The sequence below is a fragment of the Pipistrellus hanaki genome (genome assembly GCF_964339955.1).
Source record: "Pipistrellus hanaki genome assembly, chromosome: 8".
Classification (NCBI taxonomy): Eukaryota; Metazoa; Chordata; class Mammalia; order Chiroptera; family Vespertilionidae; genus Pipistrellus; species Pipistrellus hanaki.
In genome coordinates this window covers 65074554-65090219 of record NC_140510.1, presented here as the reverse complement: position 1 = coordinate 65090219, position 15666 = coordinate 65074554, and the positions used below count along the sequence as shown (strand labels likewise).

The 15666-nt window shown below is 51.0% G+C and overlaps 1 protein-coding gene across 3 annotated transcripts in view; it reads right to left on the bottom strand.

The window, feature by feature from the left end:
- PAX3 (paired box 3) overlaps positions 1-13262 on the bottom strand; it is a 91942-nt gene extending 78680 nt beyond the window's left edge. The window contains exons 1-5 of one of the 3 annotated variants that reach the window (XM_084891399.1): positions 12818-13262; positions 11297-11532; positions 9879-10008; positions 8668-8802; positions 3029-3117 (exon numbers count right to left, since the gene is read on the bottom strand). In XM_084891399.1, the coding sequence (XP_084747525.1) occupies positions 3071-3117; positions 8668-8802; positions 9879-10008; positions 11297-11532; positions 12818-12902 (633 nt within the window). In that variant the 5' untranslated portion in view covers positions 12903-13262 and the 3' untranslated portion in view covers positions 3029-3070. Of the gene's footprint in view, positions 1-3028; positions 3118-8667; positions 8803-9878; positions 10009-11296; positions 11533-12817 lie in introns of those variants that run through there. The other 2 variants (XM_084891397.1, XM_084891398.1) reach the window with 2 other exon arrangements.
- Between the last annotated feature and the right edge of the window lie 2404 nt (positions 13263-15666).

Here is a 15666-nt window from a genome sequence, read left to right as displayed (position 1 = left end):
CTCATATCACCCTGGGAAGTTGTTCTGATGTGCCCACCTTACAGGTGTCCACACTGAAGTTCAAGGGGTCACATCTGAAGTGCGCTTGGTGCCAATTTTAAAGCAAAATTGTTGGTCAAGAACATATCACTTGCCTGTGCTCTCCTAGGCAAGGCATGTTTAAGTCCGAGCACACAAGAAACACTCAGTTGCTTTAGAGAACTTCTCTCAGGGAATTGGTCAAGCAGGGATTCAGAAAGAAGAAGCCTGTTGTTTTTCTTATAATAAAATGAATTGGACCAATTAATTTTCTTTAGTTCAGGTTAATCTCAGTCATGGTAATTGAGAGATACACACATGCACACACCCTTTGGGCAAGATTTTCTTAACCATAATAATATATTTAAATATTAGGAGAAATTCTGGCTGGGTAGCTCAGTTGGTTAGAACATTGTTCTGATACACCAAGGTTTCAGGTTTGATCCCGAGGCAGGGCACATACAAAAACCAACCAATGAATACATAAATAAGTGGAACAACAAATCCATAGTTCGTTCTCTCTCTCTCTCTCTTTCTCAAATTAATAGATAACAATTTTAAATAAAATATATATTGAAAATAAGAATTTTAAAATACATGTTTGGAGATAGACTCTATGAGTCTTTAATTGTTTAAAAATAAAGTGTGTTCTTTTAAAGAATATTAATACCCTCATAAGTGCCTGTTGACTGGGTAAATTATGCTTTGCACTAGGGTTTGCAAATAATAATAATAAGGCTAGGTGGTTATATTTTTAACATATTTCAGTACCTATAAATATCACAAGCCTACAAATATAGGCTGTTAAAAATGCAAATTTGTATGTGACTATGTACGCATTTACTATGAAAGTCACAAAAACTAGCGCAACTCCATGTTGTAATATAAAATGCACAGTAATAACTGTCCTTTCACATAAGTCTACCCTAACTTACTTATGTTTCCATCTAATGACATAAGGAAAAGTACATTAAATTCAGCAGTTGTTTCCATAAACCTACCATCCACTTATAACATTTTTGAAAATTTACATTTAAGCCTCCATAAAACTAAACTATTTGAAGTTTCGATGTGATCCTGGAAACTTTTAAATGCTGAAAATCAGTGCTATTTCCTCTCACTTAATCCTATACTGGTCAGCCAACAAGAGCCTGTCATTCTTCTCACAAAGCATTTTTTTTGGTCAGCTATTTTGGTCACTGGAATTAGATCCAGGATGAGTGAGAAATTAACTGCTCAAATTGAGAATTCATAATAATAAACTGTTGTCGATGCACTAAATATGGCCAAAGAAAAGTACATAAGAATCAGCAAATCACTGAATGGGTTTAGAGAGACAAATATACACTAGTTTGTCGCTGCCTGTCATGAGTTCTGATTTGTTATATGGGGGAAGATTCATTTCCCAATCACTGCACTAACAAGAGCATGAAAACTCAAACTACTTTGATCAAGTCGCTTCAGCCCCCCCCCCAAAAAAAGGTTCTTTGTGGTTGTTGTTATTTGCTTAAAATCCTGCAGCAAAAAATTAAATGCTACAAAGTTTGCTATAGGTAATGTATAAGGCAAGACTTTTCTCAAGACTTTTCTTTCTAGGAGAAATGTGCCTCCAATGAAACTCTAAATTTTATACCATTGCCCTTTATTAAAATACAATTTTGTTTTTAAAGAGAAGTGGCCACTTCCATAGCAGAAATGATTTATCAGGAAAAAAGGAGATAGACATTAAAGGTAAGAATTCATAAAACTTAGTATTCTGCAAGTGTCTTCAACAAATAGTTTCCATGGTTTTCATATCTCCCATTGGTAATGGCAAAGTTTCTAACTCATCTTTATTAAGCAGATGTTTTATAATGTTAACAGACATGTTGATAACTGAGCACATTCCAGTTACAAACTGGAAATGAAATAACTTCTGTTCATTTGGGAGCATAATCCTAGTCAGATAATTTGTGGGGAGAGGTATCCATATCCAGATTCCAGCAAAAGCACAACACTGTTGGAGCTCAGTGCTTAACCCAACCCTGCAATGCAGAGCCATGCTCTACCAGAGACTGGCATGAACAGGATGAGAAAATCTTTGGTGTGCATCTTCCAAGAGATTGGCAACTTCTGAAATTCCCTTTCACTTTCCCTGATCACAGTCCCCCCAGCTAAAGGCAGGCAATTTTTTTATTTTATTTTTTTGAGCCATGATATCAAAGTTTTATTTTCCCCCATCATTATTAAGATATAATGGACATAAACTGGTTCTAAAACCAGTAATTCTGTCTTGGTACTGAGATCAGGCCAAACTTAGAGCTCAATTCTGCTGTCCCCGGGCAGTACAGGAACACATAGCCTGGCATCCAAGCGTGTCAAGAGAAAAGTCACTTTAACTGTGTATGTATATGCAATATACATGTACGTGTGGAATATACAACAAAGAACTGCCTAATACTGCCTCTGGACCCAGGAGAAGGTAATCATAACAGATTACTCGAACTTCCAGCTTAACCTATTTCAGGCAGCTGCTCTTTGCTCTACATTGCCATGCTGGGGAGTGTCTCAAAGAACGTCTGAGCATTGGTAGATGATCCATTAACTGGAAGATAATAATAGAAAATATTTTTAAAATATCCACTAATGAGTCTGACTTAATAGAGATGAGTTAGAGATGAGTCAAAATACAACTTATTAAAGAATGAATAGAAAGAGTAGAAAATAAAGTGAAATACAAATAAAACCGTATGCACAATTACTTAGTGCTGACATGAGCATAATCAGTGAAGAAGATCCTAGAACTCCCACACGCAGGCAGACCCATGATGCACAGCTGAGTACCCAAAGCCTGAATCTGGCATACATTTAATAAACTCACTTAGAGTGATTCACTGGAATTCGCAAATTAAGTAAGCACAGAGGTGGTGTTTCCAAAAAAGCCCTTGCAGGAATTTTAGCTCCCATATTAATAGAAAAGTCTTTCCAAGTACATTGAATTTCTTTATCCAAAAAGTTTTTAATTGCTCTTCTAATAATCAACAACAAAAATCGTAAAATCATTCCTAGCATTCTACAGCAGTGCTGAGTGCCGTGCTGTTACCTCAGATCCTGATGAGTCTAGAAGTATAATCCACAGGAAAATAAACCTTTAATTTGTGCAACTGGATAGAGTTTACTGCCAGCATCATTCCTAGTGACCAACTTACAAATAAACTCCAGTGATGCACAAACTATACACACAAACACATCTACTTCATTATAGGGAGTTTAAAAATATGCACGAGACACATCTAACAGTCTATAAACACAAAAACCATGGAAACACAAGTAGAGAAATGTAGTCAACATAACTCTCCGTGTCCTGTGTATTTAATTATTCCCTACTTAGATTTATGCAAAACTCTGACATCTTTCCTTTCCATCAACTCAGCGGGGAAGGCAACTTCAGTGAAACTCCCATGTTTAGAAATGTATGCACATGCAGACAGTAGCTTCCATGCCTCCCACCACCTCCCAAAAAAAAAAAATTATTTGATGATACATTCCCCATCGTAACCAAAGTTCTAAACAAGAAATCACCATAGGATAATTAAAAACACCCCACGAATTTCTTCTCTGTAAAACCACGACATGTACTGGTTTCGGTTCCTATTTCTGAAAGAGAATTTGGCCAATCCTCCTTAGAGGTTTCAGAGGAAAAAGAGGATTTTCCAAGACAGATAAGTTGAAGTGATCCCGCTTTGATCTCGGTGGTTAAGAATCCCTCACAATAGAAGATGGCCAGTGAGGGGCCGCAATCCGGGCCTTTTAATGCGCCACAATGGCATCAACAAACAGCTACTTAATCAATATTTGGCCAGAGCCGCTGAAAACTTCCTTTTCAGATTTTAATTCCTAGTTGTAAAACAACCCCAGAGCAACCAGTGAGATAAGGCATTAGACTGGCTGCTTGATTGCCTTTTAGGGTCTTGTTAGTTCTATATCTACATTCTTAATGGTTCTTTAATCTTTATTTACCCACATAAAGACGTAACCCGCGGTGGAACCCCACCGAACAGAACCTTCTGAGCGCCAGCCCTGGCCTCTCTCTCGCTCTCACACCCTTTGTGTGTGTTGGTTGGTGTTGCGAAGCTTTTTCTTTTTTCTTTTCACCCGTTATTTACCTATGGAGGAGCGGAACACTTAACCTCCTAGCTAGGGAGGACTTTTTTTTTTTTTTGTCCTAAAAATATATGTATTCGTGGATGTTGAGACTGGTTCGAGTGGCAACGCTCCCATCCACCTGACGGATCCTGCACCGGGCACCCCCCTGGACCAGGCGAACTTGCCGGTTCCGCCTCAGCAGCGGCGGCTTTATGGCGCAGCCCTGGGGACTCTTAAATCACCTCCAGCAATCATTACGCACGCGAAGGCCCCACGTCCCCGCTCCGGTGCTATCGGCAATCCCATCAAGCCACCAAATAAACATACGATTTCAAGCATTAATGGGGAAATCTGCATGCTTTCAATAACGTTAGAAAGTAAACATACAGCAGTCCCCCCGGACGAAAACAAACCAGCGGGTGAGAAAAAACGACCTCCGAACTGGGCTGCTTCCTTTTCAGTCTTTCCAACGGGCAAATCCGCTCCAGGGTCTTAAGGGGGTTCGGGGGAGGGATCAGTGTGGTGTTGTAATTTAATTCGAGTTCTGACATTTCTCATGCATGTGTTAAGATGCAGTGTATCTCTGGGGAAATAGGAAATTGTCTGCCCAAGACTTCGATGATGACGCTGGGGTCAGATTCGCGGTTCTGACAAAAGAGAGTGGGCTGTGCACTCCAAGAACGGTTCCGATGCCACAAACCTAAGATCTGATAACCTAGTGATTTTAATCTGTGGGAAAGTTCGTCCTCTACCCCCTAGCCTCGCGCCAAATTGTCCTTCTCTGCTTATTGGGGGGGGGGGGGGGACACGGATAGGGCGATAGCTCGGATAAGAGGCGCTTTCCCTCCGTTTTAGTGGCGCTGCCGTCAAACAGGAAGTGGCCTTTTCATGATTCCCCTGGAAATGAAATGCTTCGAGGACCTATAACCTTGGCATGTTGATTGCTTTATCTCACGCCCCCCCCAAAAAAAAGCTGGCGTGAATCTCGTTCATTTTAGAAGAGCTCAAGTGCGCACACGGGCCGGGCGAGGATTCCAGCAAAACTTTTGTCACTTTGACTTTCTCAAAGAAAGAAAGAAAAAAAGCAGCACTGTTTTTTCAAAAATGGTCAACAAGGAAGGGAGAGACGTGAAAGGAGGAGAAGCCCCAACCGACCTACGCTTGGGGTCTCTTAGCTCAACCTTTGGGATCGTTGCAAACCTCCCACGCTCGCTCGCTGGCGCTGTGGAAACGGGGAGAGCCCCGTGGAAGCGCATCGGCAGCCCCAATCAAAACATCCATGTGGCGATCTGGCCTCTCCCCCCAACCCCCAACCCCCGAGCGCCACTTCAAAGCCGCTGCAACAAGTCGGTGATTGTAACGTTGCATCTAAATATTTAAGCGACAATCTTGCAGTCGCGTGTCCATTTACAGGCCTCATCTGTCCTCTAATTCCATTACGATAGGGAGCAAAAATGTTTCCCAAAACTCCCAAACAGGAAAAGCGTCACCCTTCTGGAGGAGGAGTAAGAGGAGGAGGGGGGAGGGAAGGAGGGAGGAGGAGGAGGGGGAGGAGGAGGAGGAGGAGGAGGAGGAGGAGGAGGAGGAGGAGATGATGATGAAGGAGCAGTTTCTATTGATTAGTCACTGCTTTTGTGTTAAGGGCTTTCTTTAAAATAAGAAAAAAAATGGGGGGAGGTTGCAGAAATTTCACTAATGTGAGCCTCAGGCAAGGGAGAGAAGAAAAAAAAAAAGAGAGAAGGGGGGGCGGGCTGTGTCTAGATGAAAGTGAGAAGGACATAAAGGAGGCAATTGAGTCGGCTGCAGCCCGGAGAGCTAAGCTGCTAGCCCGGATCGCAGGGGAGGGGGCGGCGGAGCTTTGGCGCAGGGGAGGGGCGGCCCATTGTGGCAGCGCCCGCGGGGCCCACTGGCCGCGCTGGGGGAGGAACAGAGGCTACCATTGAGTGGCCGCAGCGCAGGCCATCCCCACAGCCCCTGATGCTGCGACCAGGGCTTGGCTCCTCGGGCTGCATCAGCTCGGATCTCTGTGCCATCAGGGGCCAGGGTGGTGGGGCTGGGTGTGCCCTGACCGACCACTCCTCCCCTTCCACCCGCAAAGATGTTGGAAGGATGGACCCAGCAAGGGGGCACCGGGTGGGCACCCTGCGCTGCCCCTGGATTAGGCGAGGGGCCAGGGAAAGTTATATCCCCTGGAAAGATGTCCCCTGGAAAACCAGTCTCAGCGGCACCCTCAGGCCCACAAGGAAGCTGGAACCTCCAGAGAGCACAGCGCCCTGGTCAGGGCACCCAAAGGCCCCTTGTCGGCCAGCCTCCCGCTCCTCCGCCTGGGCGCTCAGAGCCAGCTGCCTTCTATTTTACAAGCCGGGCGGCCTGTGGCGTGTGATACCCGAACAGCAGAGAGAATGGTTTGAGGTTTCTAAACTTTCCTTCAAACTACACTTCCCTCTCCTTTCCCTGGGCCCTTCTTGCCCTGCAGGGTTCATCTGGCAAAGGAGCCAGAGGCGCTGGCGAGAGACTGTGGCTGCTTCATCCTTGACAACCCCAAATTAAATTAGGCTCCAGCCTCGGAGGTGTGTGCGTGTGTGTTTGCAACCGTGCGACCCCCGCTGGGGAGAATTCTCTGATTTTTAAAACGGTAGCAATTGCCCTTGAATGGCAGCCCGCTCCAGCTAGCTGGCCCAAAAGACTAGAAACATTTTGTAGGTGAAATGGCCACTTTTTCACGCTGGAGAGTCCATAAAACTTCCTGGCGCAGCAGCTATTGGGGCTCATTGAATAATTCATCCCTCATTGCAAGCCCATAATGTCTATTCGCCGCCCTTTGTGGGGCTGTTTTCTCTTCTTTTCTCCTTGAATTATAAAAAGGTTGCCTTCCTTTGTTCACATCAAGCTGCTGCGAGCCGGAGCTTTGTCTGGGCCGAGCTAAAGTGTGAGTTTCAATGGACTCTCCGGGCTTTGTCTCCCAAGTTCATCTCCAAGTGTAGCTTGTGTAGAGAAGGCCTTCTTTGTAAAAGCTGGAAAAGTTGTACAAATGTTTGACCAGCTCATTTGGGGCGTTTTGTCTCCTGGGCCTCGGTTGCCTGTGCTGTGAGGGAGCCTCGGATCGGCCTCGCTTGGCGCCTCTGGCAACAAGTAGCAAAGCTGTGCCTCCTCCCAGTCCTTCTGGAGCCTCTGGGACGCTCTGGGCTCCGGGCCCCACTACCCTGCCCCAAGGGGCCCGATGGGTTTGGGGGTGTCTGGTTTCTCACTGTCTTCCCTCCCCAGCACCTCCACGCTGTATATAGGCTAGAATAAAAGCTCAGATGTCTTCTCAGAGACTGAAAAGGGAAGCACCGCTCTCAAAGGAGAAGCTCAGACCGAGCCCCTGTGAGAGCCCTGCTTCTAAGGGAGGGAAGCAACCTGCCATGGCTTCCGGTGCTTTTTCATCATTGCCTGATGGTTCCAGAGCATCTAAAAGCAGCCATTTGGATTTGGAGCATCTAAATCTAAGTGTGCTTTCTGAGTACAGATTTTGCCTTGGTTTATATATTAGTCCGGGGCTGAGGGGGCCATGGACCCAGCTGGTCAGAGCAGAGGACGCCAGGGGAGGGGGCGGGGACTCAGTACCTTTTCCAATTTGAAGACATACAACCAACCCCAAGGCCAGAACCACTGAGGTGCAAATCTTCTGAGACTTCTCGATGCAGTCACCCCTTTCCGGTTGGGCTCCAGGGGGTTGGGCCCTTTGGGAGGGGGCGGGTGGGCACCTTAAGTCTGAAGAGGACCCGCAGCCAGTGAAAGGCAGGCAGGCAGGCTGCACTCGTGGTTCTCAGGGAGAGATTTTCTCCAGATGCTGCCAGTTTGCAGCCAAGGAGGAACGGGTGGGCACTAAGGGTCCAAAGCCCAGGTCCCCTCGGTTTTACTTCCCAGACACACACAAACCAGACCCCATCACGTTTGCAAACCAATTTAAAACCAAGAGAAAGCAGACAGCTTACACATATATATTTATAGGGTAGCCGCTGAGGGGCAACTTTCAGGCTCACTGCCTATCAAAGCATTGAGAGTCTCTCTCTCTCTCTCTCTCTCTCTCTCTCTCTCTCTCTCTCTCTCTCCCTCCCTCCCTTCCTCCTTCGCTCCCTCCTCTCTCCTCCTCCTCCCTCCCTCCTCTGATGTTAGAAACTCTGGAGATCAGGGGCTTTCCTGAGGACACAAAAGTCCCTTCAACCTCGATATCACAGACTGTCTCCTCATCCCCAGCCACTCTAGGCGCCCAGTCCCCGCCCAAAGGCAGGAGGGCGGCCCCGCACCAAAAATACAATTTATAGTTTTAGGCGGGAGGGGGTGCGAAAGAAAGATCTTTAACATAGAGAAAGCAAAAGAGAAAACGTTCGTTTTAATTGCAAGTGCGTCCCTCACTGGAAAGCTCTTAGGGGGCGGGGGGTAGGAGCCAGGAGGCCTGGACCCCCGCGGGAGCCGGCCGCCTCTGGCCACAGCGCCAGAGCCACAGTCCGCCCGCCCGGTGCAGGCCCGAGGCGCGCTTACCTCGCTCGCTCAGGATGCCGTCGATGCTGTGTTTCGCCTTCTTCTCGCTCTCCTCTGCCTCCTTCCGCTCCAGGTCGACCTCCTCCTCCTCTCCCTTTCCGAATTTACTCCTCAGGATGCGGCTGATGGAACTCACTGGGGGCGGGAGGAGTGGGGAGCGCAGACCGCTGAGTTGGTGCTGGGCTGGGCAGCACGGAGCCCCCACCCCCAGTCTGCGCCCCGGACCCGCGGCCCGGCACAGCCAACTTCTGTCTCCTCCTGGCTCCTGGGGCCTCCACCTTCTTCTTCCACCTCTCAGCCACCCATTCGACCACCCCCCACCCCCACTCCCATCTAGGGAAAGGGAGATTGGAGCCTGGGAAGCTTGCACCTCCAAGCCAGGGCCTGAGCCGCTGTTCTCTGCCTCCCTTCTGGATTCCATAGCGGGGTCTAGGCCTCCGATCTGGGAGAAGCCTCCCGCAGCCCACCCTGCACCCCCACCCCCACCACCTGCAGGCACTGGGCGGCCCCGCGGTTCCCGGCCAGGGAGGCAGAACGGCAGCGGCCCCTTCCCCTGCAGTTCAACTGTTTTTAGACTAGAAAGGGTTTCCATTTCAGCTGCAGGACCGTTTCCTATTGTAAAAATCAAAAGAAAACGCGCTCTCCCCCCATTTATTTTTTCCAGATCCCAGCGTGGTAAACAAATCCGTGCCCTGAAACATCTCGTTCTCGCAGGGGGAGTGAGGGGTGGGTGGGAGGGAGTTGCCTTTTAATTAAAAACAAACTTTCCCGCGCGCCCTGGGCTGGGGCTGCGCTGGCCTCTCCGCGCCCTCCGCCGGGGACCCCGGGGGACACTGCAGCCCCCGTACACACCGCGAAGCCTCCTCCGCGGGCCCGGCCCCATCTCCCTTCCACTGGGCTCACCAAAACATTTGTTTCTCTTTAAAAGAGAACATCAATATTAATAAATGCTTGGCCTCCGCCTCGGGTTTCCTGCCGCGTTTTCCCGACAAAAAAAAATCGTCTTTGGGGGGCCCCCTGGGTTGGTCTCAGCCTCAGGACCAGCGGTTCGCCGCTCCCACCGTAAAACGGTGGTTCCTAAGTATTTCAGGGGCCCAGGGAGGAGCTGGGGTCCCCGTGGCCCAGATCGATCATTGAGGTGAATACAGGGAAAGGACCCGCCGGGGAAACAGCGCTGAGGACGCCGCAGGGGACGCGAGCGGGCCGGGTACCTGAGGGCACGGTGTTGCGGTCGCAGACCGCGTCCTTGAGTAATTTGTCTCGGATTTCCCAGCTGAACATGCCGGGGTTCTCTCGTTTGTATTCCTCGATTTTCTTCTCCACGTCAGGCGTTGTCACCTGCTTTAAGAGAACAGGCGGGCAGGTGTTGCTACCCAGTCCTCTGGGCCCCCTGAGAAGCCTCCCCCTCTCTAAGGCAGGGTGGGGGGTGCTAGCAGAGCCCCCCCCCCCTCTCTAAGGCAGTTTACTCTGCGGGAGGGCCTGCCAGAAAGTCACCCACCCCAAAGCCATCTGGGTACCCTCCTCCTCCCCAGCCAGCTAAGCTCCGACAATCAGGATAAATGAAAAAGAGGTGTTTGGATCCCGGGAAATACAGAGAGGGAAGTCCTTAGACAAAATCAACACGAAAATGAAACTAAACAAAAAGAAACGCTTGAAAGAAGGGCAGAGCAATCAAATTAGATGCGCAACTGTCGCCTCCCCAAAGGAGCCCCGGATTTTAGCTAAAGAGCAGAGTGAAATGCAAAAGGTGAGTATGAGGTTTCCAAGAATGAGAGTGGATAACAAATAGGCATAATTGAGGCAACTGGCTCTTAATTGTTTTCCAATTAAAAGAGTTCCCAGGGCTTCTTAGGAAGGGTGCAAAGGGCACTGAGAAGGCAGGAGGAGAGGAGGGTGTTCAGAAGTCTTACATTTACCAGAACGCTCCCTTTGACGGTGCCCCGTGGCAACCAGAAAACTATATTGCATTTCCCCCACACCCAAAAGAAAAGGCAGCCCTGAACCGACCCCCTCCCACTCAGCCCTCGCCAGGAAGACTCTCTCTCTCTCTTCTTTTTTTAAAGGGAACCAGAATCACTTGAGGAGAGCGCCAAACTGCTTTTTTAAAAGCCAAATCATGGGCTCCTTACAATGAAAACACATCACTCCGCTTTTGACTCCTTGAAGACAATTTGCACTGGAAGAGATTGGGGACAGGGGCTGGGAAAGCGGCCATTAAAAAAAGCAGAGGCTCCTTAGATTAGTTTTGGGAAGGCCAGGGCAGCGGGTGGGAGCTGGGGAGATGCTTGAGGAAGAAACCAGCAACAAGTGGATGCGGACAGTTTGGCGGTTGCCTGTCAAAGTAATGTGTTGAGGAATTACGAGATTCTGGGCATTTAAAAATGCTATATTTTCTTTACAGAAGCGCTGGGGTTTTCTTTTAGTGTTTATCAAGGAATCTCGGCTTGGGCAGCAACTAAGTCCCCCCACACACACACCTGATACAACACACACACACACACACACACACACACCTCCCCAGACTTGAAAAATAACTTCTTCTTGGAAAGTGCCAGAAGGCACCCTTTCTTGCCCCAGCCTGCCCTTGCCCTAACCGGGAGATGGCAGGCCCGAGGCCTCCAGAGCTCACCTTGGGCTTGCTGCCGCCAATGGCGCCGGGCCGGATGGAGCCGGTCTCCTGGTACCTGCACAGGATCTTGGAGACGCAGCCGTGGGACACGCGCAGCTGTCGGGAGATGACGCAGGGCCGGATCCCGTGGTGGGCCATCTCCACGATCTTGTGGCGGATATGGTTGGGCAGCGGCCTGCCGTTGATAAACACACCGCCCAGCTGGTTGACTCGACCCTGGCCGAGGGGGGTGGACACTGGAGACAGAAGGTGAAAAGAGAGGCAAGCGAAATGTCATTTCAGGGGAGTGGGGGGCAGCCACCGGGAGGCTGAGCCTCTAACTTAGCGCTCTTTGGGCCAATCCTAACGCGACAGCCTCTGCCATGAACCGGCTCCGTCCAGCTTCCAGCCCCAGGCCCCCTTTTCAATCACGTTAGTTCAAACTATTAAGCAATTCAGGGCCACCTAATCTTGTGCGGAAGGAGCAACCAGGGCAAATAACTTGGACCAGCGAAACCGTCTTCCCTTTTGGCCCAGGTAAGGTGGCAACTCTGGGGAACCCGGCGACCCTGTAGCTGGCACAGAGTGTGTCTTGCTCAAGAAACAGCCTCCTGGCAGGCAGTTCACCCAGGCTTCAGCTTTCTGGAACCTTCCTCACACCAAACCCTGCCCAAGCAGGCCTGCTCCCTTGCTGAGGGACTTGGAGGAGCTGACAGCCTTTGGGATTTCCAGCTAAGAACGCGGTAGCCAAGGATCAAAGAGGGACCCAAAAGGAGGCTGCAGGTGGCAGGCATGTCACCTGTTACATCTGGGGACAGGGACAAACCCGATCTGCTCGCAGGCCCCCCTTGCCTCGAGCCATGTCCTGGGTATTACATTCTACTCTGGACCGAGGTCCTAAGGTAGCAGCCACCGGACCCGCTGGGGCGCCCCAACCTCTCAAACTGTCAGAAGGACTGGGACTTGCATAACTTCCTGTGTCCCTGGAGTGACCAGCACCTTCCAACTGACTTTGTCAGTTTCCCAAACGGGTTATGGAAACTTCAAGAAGCCGCTTAAGAAGAGTGAGACTCAATAAATAATGAATACTAAAAATCCCAGGGCCTCGCCGCCACTACTGTGCGTAGGAAAGAAATTTTTTTCCGGAACTTAACAAGAAAGAGCTTAGCAAATATGGGCAGAGCCGGGACAAATGTTGAGACGCCTTTGCCTGAACAAACTACGGAGAAGATGCTTTCTGGCGCTCAGAAGCCCCTTCGCCCCTTCCCCGCCAAGGCTTTTCCAAAACAACAGGGCAAAGGGGACCCGCCTGGCGCAGGCCCGGCCGCCAAGCTGTGCAAAAGCTCTCAGAGAGAATCGCGCTGCGTTTACAGAGAGGAAACCGGGTGCGGATCTCGCCCCAACTGTTCCTTCCTTCCCCCTGGGGTGGGGTGCCCAGGGAATGGGGTCCCTGGATCGCTCAAGGAGCCTGCAGGGACCCTGGTAGCGGGAGCAGCCCTGGCCCAGACCCGGACCCCGCGCGCTGCTGAGGCCCTCGCTTACCTTCCAGCGGGAACCCGCTGCGCGGGTAGTTCTGCCCCGGGCCCGGCCGCATCATCCTGGGCACAGCTCCGGCCAGCGTGGTCATCCTGGGGGCAGCTTCGTTTGGAAATTATATCCAGGTAAAGGCGAGATAGGGAGGCGAGCGAGGCGCTGGTAACCCTCGGGAACTCCCCCGGAGCGCGGAGAGCCCCTCCCCAAAGAGGCTGGAGACGGAGGGAGGGCCGTGGGGAGGGGGACTGCTCGCTTCTAGTCCTGGGAGAGGGGGGCTCGAGAAGGAACCAGGCTGGGAAGCCCGAGTCCAGGATTTCGAGCCCAGGGTGGGAAAGTTTATTGGGAATCGGGCGAGTGGCCCCGCGCCTGGGACGCTGGGGAGGGGTCTCTGCGCGCCGCGACGAGCCAGGGAAGGGGGTGGGGCCGGGAGCAAGGCCGGCCGGAGTCTCTTCCTGTCGTGACACCGAGTGCGGGGATCCTGGCTCTTGAGCATTTATTAGTTCTTTCACCCAAAGCTTGGTCAAGAGCCCTGAGCTGCGATTGGCCGACGGGGAGACCGTCCCGGGTGGCGGAGACACGCGCTGATTGGGCGACAGCGGCCACTTTCTCTTCCCATCCCCGGAGGTGCCGGGACCTCGGCCGGCCCCAGAGGGACCCGCGCTGCGCCCCAGCCCCAGGAGAGAAGGATAGACTCATAGAAACTGGGAGAGAGAGCCTGAGGGAGGTGACAGCTGCTGAGAGCAGGGAGGGGTCCCAGCCTCTGCGTCTCTGTCTGTCACTCTATGGGTTTCACTCTTTGGCTGTCTATTTCTCTATCTCTTTGTCTCTCTCAGTATTCTGTGTCTTTCTCTGTCTCTGACTCTATTTCTCTCTGCGTGACTATGTCTATGTTCTCTCTCTCTCTCTCTCTCTCTCTCTCTCTCTCTCTCTCTCTCTCTCTCTCACACACACACACACACACACACACTTTACTTGGCTTGCTGCCACTGGAGGGGGCTCAATTCCATAAGAAGGCATTGGGAACCCCCAGACATGCGTGGCCTTCCTTCCTCTGGTCAATGCCCCTTGGCCTAGGCTTGTTAAGGGGTTCTCTCAGGAGGAGTCCAGGCTGTGCTGACCAGTTCTTTTGTCTTCTCCGCTGGGGAGAGGGGGGGGGATTGTGCAGGCGGACAGAGGTGGGGAGGAGGCCGCAAGACTGCTACTTGAAGTCTGGGGAGGGGAGGAGAAGAAAAGGGTCTCCTCTTCTTTATTGAAAAACCGGGACTGCGAAGCCCCAGCTCTAAATCTCAATGTATAGATTCCCAACACGCCGGCAGACCCGCGTCTATACGTTCAGGTTTTGCCCGGCCGCCGCGTTTGTTCTCAGGAATTTATTATGGCATTCAGGCTAAACTGCTGGAAAAATAAAAGGAGCGGAGTCTTGGCTAGGAGCTGAAGTGTCCCCAGCAGGATATGACGCCAGGAGTGTTGTAAAGACTGTCTGTCCCCAGAGAAGGTACCATTGTGCACAGCCTTTTATTTATAACTTGGTAAGTGCCAGCGAACTCGCCTCCTTTACACCCCCAGTGCCAGCCCCGGGCTCTGCACCGCGCTTTATGCGCTCCCGTCTATTCAGGGACTGTCACTCCGGGGCTGCGAGGTATTCAGGGCCTTAATCAATCAAAAGGATGAGAATCGGGCAGGTTTTTCCCTTTGAAATAAAGGAAACAATGACTTCTGGGCTTCAAGTTCCCCCTTTTCTTTTTACGATTTTTGAATTTTTCCTGCACTGGAGTTCTCCACCCCTCTCTCCCGGTCCTCCCTTCCCCCAACTCCTTTGACAGATTTTATGTGAACTCGGGCTCCCAACCCCCTAATTAAGGCAAACTCAGAAGGCAAGATTGGAAGGGGGGGCGGGGGGTCTCGAAGAATAGCTGCTCAATCGTCTGCACGTTGGCCCTTTAAAAATCCACTCACAAGCGGGAAAGCAGGCAGCTCTGGGCTGGGCCCAATGTCAGAAGGCTTGGTGGACCTGGAAGCAGCTACGAGAAGCCTCTGGAGGCACCCGAAAACTTCTGGACACCCCTACACCCACCCAAGGGTGATAGCGCCCCATGTGCATTCATAGTACAAAGGAGAGATGCTGTTGAGTATGGGGCCCGGCTCAACCCGGTTTTATTAAAAATGATTCAATTTGTCAAGGGGGAAACTTTCTCATTTCCTTTGTGCACACATGGGGCCACCAAAGTCTGTGTCCCTGTTTCTCAAGCCCCTTCTCAGGGGATTGCCTCTCGGGAGCTGGGTTTTCTGTCTCCAAAAGGCTGGGTGAAGCAGACAGAGCACTCTCTGGGGTCAGCGGTAATTGTTGGGGGAGGGAGGTACTGAAAGTGTATTTCCAGAGGCAATAGGGACTCCAAATTGCGCTGAAAAGGAACCCAGGACGGCGGTGGGCGGTTAAAAACTGTCCTGGGGCGAGTCTCACAGGTTTTTTGTTTTTTGGGGTTTTTGTTGTTGTTGTTGTTGTTGTTGTTGTTGAGCCCCCGGTTCCTATGGGGCCCTCCTGGCGCAGACCCGCGCCCTCTCTCCCCTACACAGCCTGCGCTCTGCGGAGAGCCGAGGTGGGGAATGGGCGCGCTGGCTGCGGACTCGTCCTCCCGGGTTGCGCGCCCTTCCCTTCGCCGCAGAGGCAGAGCCGGGAGGACCTTTGAATCGAGGTACTGACGGTGGATCTGGATCTCTAGTGCGGTTCTGGATCACGCGCATCCAAAACCACCACTGCTTGCCATAAAAACGTGCAACTATAGGCCCCGAGGGTATGTGTGAGGGAGGGGAGGGGGTGAGGACCCGCAGCTCCGGGCTGTCTCCTTTTCGGCCTCTCC